This window comes from Lolium rigidum, chromosome 2 (genome assembly GCF_022539505.1).
Source record: "Lolium rigidum isolate FL_2022 chromosome 2, APGP_CSIRO_Lrig_0.1, whole genome shotgun sequence".
NCBI lineage: Eukaryota > Viridiplantae > Streptophyta > Magnoliopsida > Poales > Poaceae > Lolium > Lolium rigidum.
The window spans coordinates 199,055,271-199,061,424 of record NC_061509.1 but is presented as its reverse complement, the minus strand read 5'-3'; the positions used below and the strand labels follow the sequence as shown (position 1 = coordinate 199,061,424).

Genomic DNA, 6,154 nt, shown 5'->3' with positions numbered 1-6,154 from the left:
GCGCATCGCCGGCGGCTCGTCGGAGGAGGTGTCGTCCTCCTCTTCCTCCTCGTTGGAGGAGGCGTCCTCCTCCTCATCCTCCTCTTCTTCCTCTTCGTCGGAGGGGGTGAAGCTGCCCCAGGAGAGGAGGTCATCCTCACTATCTGCCACCAGTTCCCCGTCGACGAGGAACCGGAGGTCGTCCTCCCCATCGGTCAGGGGCAAGTCGCCATCTGACCCGACGAGGGCCTCGGGTGGGCCATCTGGCACGAAGTCGAAGTCCCACTCCGGCTCATCCCATTGGTTGTGCTCTGGCATCGGCTCGCTTGAGGAAGAAGATTGGAAGGAGAGAGCCGATGCAGCAGAGGAGGAGGATGAGTCCATGGTGGAGGAGGGCTTTTCGGTGGCTAGTACTGAGGAAGGGGATGAAGAAGCGAGTTGCTCGACGCGGTTAAATAAAAGGGGATATAGTGGAGATTTAATGCTGTGGCGGTTTTCGAGGACATGGGGCCGAATCTGTCAAGTCGTGCAGAGAAGCTGAGAAGGAAGGCATTATGATGAAGAATACTGTGACGGTTCTGCTCTGCCATGACGTGACCTTACGAAGAAAAATAGAGTGGTTTTGGAATTATCATTGCTAAAACCAGGGGGGCATGTGTTATCACCAGAATTTGACCAAGTCTGGAGATGGGCCGTGATTAAATGGGCTTAGAAGATGTGCACGGAAGATATACCCGAACCGGCCTTGTACAAGAAGTTTGGGCGAGATTGCCCGTGTATCTGTAAATATAGTAGGATACGTGTCGGTTAGAATTAAGAGATAGAGTTTAGCTCGTACACGGTTGGGTTTATTCCGAAGTTAGAAAGTCTACGGACTATAAATATGTATCTAGGGTTATTGAGAAGGAGGAGGATCACGTTCACAACAAATCAATCTAGGCGCATCGCCACCCCTTGTTTCGAGGGTTTCTCCCGGGTAAGCATCATGCTGCCTAGATCGCATCTTGCGATCTAGGCAGTATACGTTTATTCGTTATTGGTGTTGTTCGTGCTGAAGCCTTTTTGATGGCGAGCAACACCCTTATCTTAGGTGTTTTGGGGTTGATGACAATGCTTTCACGATGCACTTGTTTAGCTACGCTACCCCTCGATATCTAGCTGCCCTTACACCTATTTAGGTGTAAGGGCAGCATCTTGCTTGTTCATTATTGAGTAGATCTAATCCGTTATAGTTGCTCCTTGTTCTTCAAGGATTGGTTTGATATCCGAATGGTTAGGCCTTATAAACGGGTTGAAGGATCCGGTAGTGCGTAAGGTGTGGCTTATTAAGCCCTAGAGGGATTGTTCCGGGGATCAACTTCACGTTGGTTTTTAGGCCTCTTTAGGGCTGGTTTTCCATCATCTTACGTGTCTGCTAGGCTCAATTACGCATAGGATGTTCCGATTATACGGTGAAAACCCTAGACTATCGTAGATTAGTTTAGCTTGATATTGATAAAACATGATCCCCATGTCCTTATAAATCTAACATGAACCATGGGGCAATCGGCTCTTTGAGCCGATCCACAGAACAACTTAAGAGCCGATCGGGGCTCGTATTTAATGTTTACGTGTTTGCCATGCAGGAAACTAGTCGAAGCAATCCATCACCTTCCTGACCAGGTATAGGTCAGGTGGCACGCCCTCGTAATCACCAGGACGCGTGTGCCAGAAGGCATTGCGGGCCGTCGCCCGAGGGACCAGGGTCAGCCGCAATCCTGGGAGCCTCCCGGCTCTACGGTGTTGCCCGTCGATGCTCGCCGGTGGGTTTCTGACAGCAACAGATTGTGATTCCTGAGTAACTCGGGATAAATTTTTCTCAAGTCTTCTTCTTTTTCACAAGTAGCTTCCCGCTCCAGATGATGTTTTTATTATACTTTGCAGTACTTGATTGCCCTATTTCTAAGCCACTTCTAGTTTTTTTTCTAGAATCTTCGCTGATTTTCTACATAGGTTAGGTCTGAATGAAGTTCTAGCGCTTCATGTGATACTAGCTCATCTGGTACTTTGAAACACTTTCAAAGTTGTGACACATGAAAAAAAGTTGTGTATCAATTTTAGTCTTAAGTGAGTGATTATATTTTCTAGATGATGAACCAATTTGTTTTCACTTCGGCCATGTTAAAAACTAATTACTCTTTTTTATTTTACTACTGAAAATACGTTGTCATGGTAGCAAAAATATGTTGCCGCTATTTTTTCCTTAAAATATACTAGTGTTGTGTATATTAGGTTACTTGGCAACTTGGATGCGCACCACCGGAAGATGTTGGTAGTGTAGCCATACGTTACACCACTAATTTATGTACCGCTAGTCGCCGTGTGGCTACCTGCACACCCGTTACTAGTGACATGATCTAGCACACCACTAGTAACAATTACCGGTGACAACACTAATTCCAATTTCTTCACGCTACTTCACGCTACTTCTAGACTTATCCCTACTAGTGGAAAGAAAATAAGGACCCTACTAGACATGGGCAACTAAGAGCCAAATCATAAGATGTTCCACCACAATGCATGGATAAAAAATGTTGATGTCCCGCTTCCTGGAGCGATATGGGCGAACCATAGCACGGCCCTAGCATCCTTCCCAATCTCCCTTTGCCGCCATAGTAACAAGAAGACGGGCAAACCATGAACATTGGTTTGTGAGTGATATATTTTGAAATTCTTGGTTTTAACTAGGTCTATAGTGGCAATTATGTCACCACTTAAGCATTAAGATTACAATTTTGATTGTGCATGCCGGTCAGATAAATAAATTAGTTCACAATTTCGAAAAAAAACATTCAATTCATTTACGAGTTGTGAACATCTTATGATCAATTCCTTAATTATACATGCTCAAATTACAGTACACACGCATGGATAAATCACGTAATAATTTGATCGCTAGCAGCAAGGAAATACTATAGCAACAGAGATCCGCATGCACCTCATCTGTCTCCTGATAGTCATAACTTAATTTATTTCCGACAAGCTGACATGAAACTAGCAGTTTGGGACCGGCCGGCCGGCTTGGCTTGTATTAAATCTGCTCGAAGGCTCACTTCCTGAACCTGCAAATACAAGCCCAAGTGTTCAGCACTATAATAGCTAATAGTATAGTGAAAACTCAAATGTGCACCGCCATGCACTTCTGGCCGACATGCATATATATTTTTTCTCCTTTGTAATTTAGGAAGTATATTAATTTTAGTGAAAGTCACATTTTATAAACTTTGAACAAATGTATGAAAAAAATATTAACATCTAGTACAACATTAACTCATGGTTATTAGGACCATCACAAATTATATTTTTATATTATATGTATTTGGTATTTTCAAAGTTTATTTATTTCCAAAGTAAATTTATTTTCAAAGTTAAAATTTATAAAGTTAGCTCTGTTTAAAATAGCCCGGCTATAGTCGGGATATAGCCTTCCGCGATGCATGCTGCTACAGCTGGAGCCTTTGAAGGCTAAATGGAAATAGCCGCTAATAGCCCGGCTATAACTATTTAATTAGTCCCAATTTAGCCTAATAGCGACATTTTTGCCGCTCAACGGGCCCTAAAAAATTTGACCCAAAATTTTCAAAGCGGCTCAATTCAATATATCATGAACTGCTACTACTTAATGATGTTGTAATATTTGGACATAACTATGTCCTTAACTATCTATGAACTATGTTTTGACATAATTATATGTGAACTATGTTTTGGTCATGCGCATCTCTTATGTGACAATGTTACTATGGTATCTGTGAAATATGATAATATATACGATTTATATGATGCAGTAATATTGGATTTTTCCCTATTATTTAGCAAATCGGATATATGATCTTAGCCTGTTATAGCCTGCTATAGCCTTTTATAGCTTCAGAAATCTCCACGGCTGTAGGTTATAGCCCGCTATTTTAAACAGAAAGTTAGACTTTAATCAAAAATTATATGCATCCTAAATTGAAAAGGAGGGAGTAATACACGGTATGTTTCTGTTTGCCCTCTGTCGGTCTATATTTTTCCACAGCACCAGATCTTTCTGAAGAATTTGGGATCGCTACCCACGCTTGCCATGTAGTAACAACAGCGAGAGAAACAAAGATTTCCTTTTTCAAATAAGCAAGAGCGCAAGACCTAAAGAACATTTCACTCACCAGGAAGGTAGTGACGATCCTGGAGAGCCGCATGGCCTCGTCAAGCCCCGCGATCTCCTGCCGGATTGTGCTCGCGAGCTCGCCGGCGGCGCTGCTCGTCACGCCACCCTGAACGTCGCCCGTAACCACAGACAAAAGTTAGGGGCCGAAACGACAGTTAACCCTCGATCGGCCGGTCAGAGATCAGCTGCACATGCATTTTGCCATAGTTTATACGCGCGCGAACGTACCGTAGCATAGAACATGGCGGCATTGGCTTCGATCTCATCCATGGCGCGTAGGCAAGCAAGCATGGTTTCGTGCAACAGCTCCAGCCTGACCTGCAATTGTACGTACGTAGCAGTTGTAAGTAGTAACCGACCTGTTTGAAGCTCCAAGACGCCAGAGGTAGGGGAAGTAAAATCCTATGTATTTTCGTTAGGCTTACTTGGGCTCCGTCGGTTAAGGAGAGGGAGGCGGCTGCGGCGGATAGGACGCGGCCGAGTTCCGCGACGGAACTGGCGTGCGACTCGCCGACGGGCTCCCATGTCCCGAGGAGGGGGAGCTGCGTTCGCAGGAGCCTTCCAAGCTTAACCTTCAGCCGCCACCGCTGCGCCACGATCATCTTGGCCGCGTGGATGTTGCGCAGCTCAGCCACGCGCAGGCACACGTAAAACAGCTTCTTCTGCATGCACCACGCCACGGTTAATGTCAAGAAACTTCGTGCGCAGCGAGGCATGCATGCGTGCGTGAGCGTGAGCGTGGCTCACCTGGGCGGCGGAGGTGGCGCGGGCCATGGCCTTCTCCAGCCGGGCGTTCGTGAACCGCCACTGCAGGAGCCGCGCGGCGAGCACGCGCGCCCGGTGCGCCGCGTCCTCCTCTCTGCTGCTACGCGTAGTAGTCGCCATCTTCCTGGGCACGACCGATCTTCTCCCGACGTCCTCCGGCTCCCCGGTGCTCCGCCTCCGCCTCGTAGCGTAGCCCGGCTGAGGAGACGACCTGCATGGGGATGACGTCACCGCCGCATTCGCGCCGTGCCGTCGCGTCGTGCCCACGGCGTCGACGACACCGGCGGCTCCGGTCTTCGTGTAGCCGAAGGATGCTGCCTTGCGGAGGGAGCGCACGAAGTTGGCGGTGGAGAAGGCCGGCGCGGCCCGGGACGCGGAGCTGGGGCTGCGAGGAACGCACTGAGGGGACGCCATTGGGTGGAGCGGGGTTCTGTCCATGACGACGATAAATACGATCGATGTTAACAGCTACTACTACTATATATGGCATGAAGCAGGAAGCTAGGTGCCGGTGGCAAGACGGGGTTCAAAAGGCGAAGGCCTGGATTGAGAGCGAAAACGCATGTGCAGGTTCCTCTTGTTGTCGGATTAGCTACAGTGGGGGACTGCTCTAGGCTGCTAGGCACTCCTGAACCTAGGTACTAGGCACTTGATTTTCGTACGATTGGTGCTGTAGTCTGAAGCTCGCACGTCCCTGTGGCTCCGAACTACCCCATTGCAATACAATTCACGGTAGTATCTACCAATATAGGGCGTGGCAACTTCTAGGTGACTGGTTTTATTTTCAGAAAAAGTCAGAATCGGGCGAAGGAGAGGCCGTCACGCCCATCCTGCGACCGATATCTTTTGGCATATAAAAAGATTCAAAAGGAGGACCATCCAACAAATCTTGGCCATGAAACCAACATCCAAGGGTTCAAGTACTGCTCATCGTTACCGCTAAAACATTGTCCGAGTTCCCACGATATCACGCAAATCGCATCATCCTTTGCCCCATGATTATCTTATCAAACATTGCACTGTCCGGGAGTTTCCCGTCGAAAAGTTGGACGAGATTCGGCGCATTTGGGAAGCCAGCGCAGCAAGGCGCAAGGCCTTAGAAGACGGAGCATCAAGCTCCGGGAAGGGTGGAGCAGCTGTCGCCGATGTCATCGTCATCTCTAACGTCGAGGAGGATGTTTAATGTGTACTGAGTGCACGTACTTACTACTACTAAATTTGGAG

At 47.5% G+C, this 6,154-nt stretch overlaps 1 protein-coding gene across 1 annotated transcript; it reads right to left on the bottom strand.

Annotated features, from left to right (window-relative positions):
• Positions 1–2,987: 2,987 nt before the first annotated feature.
• LOC124690463 (QWRF motif-containing protein 7-like) lies at positions 2,988–5,368 on the bottom strand. The gene is made up of 5 exons (XM_047223848.1): positions 4,913–5,368; positions 4,591–4,827; positions 4,394–4,483; positions 4,164–4,271; positions 2,988–3,080 (listed from the first exon to the last, which is right to left on the bottom strand). Exons 1-5 carry the CDS (start codon positions 5,366–5,368, stop codon positions 2,988–2,990), a joined length of 984 nt encoding a protein of 327 aa, XP_047079804.1.
• Between the last annotated feature and the right edge of the window lie 786 nt (positions 5,369–6,154).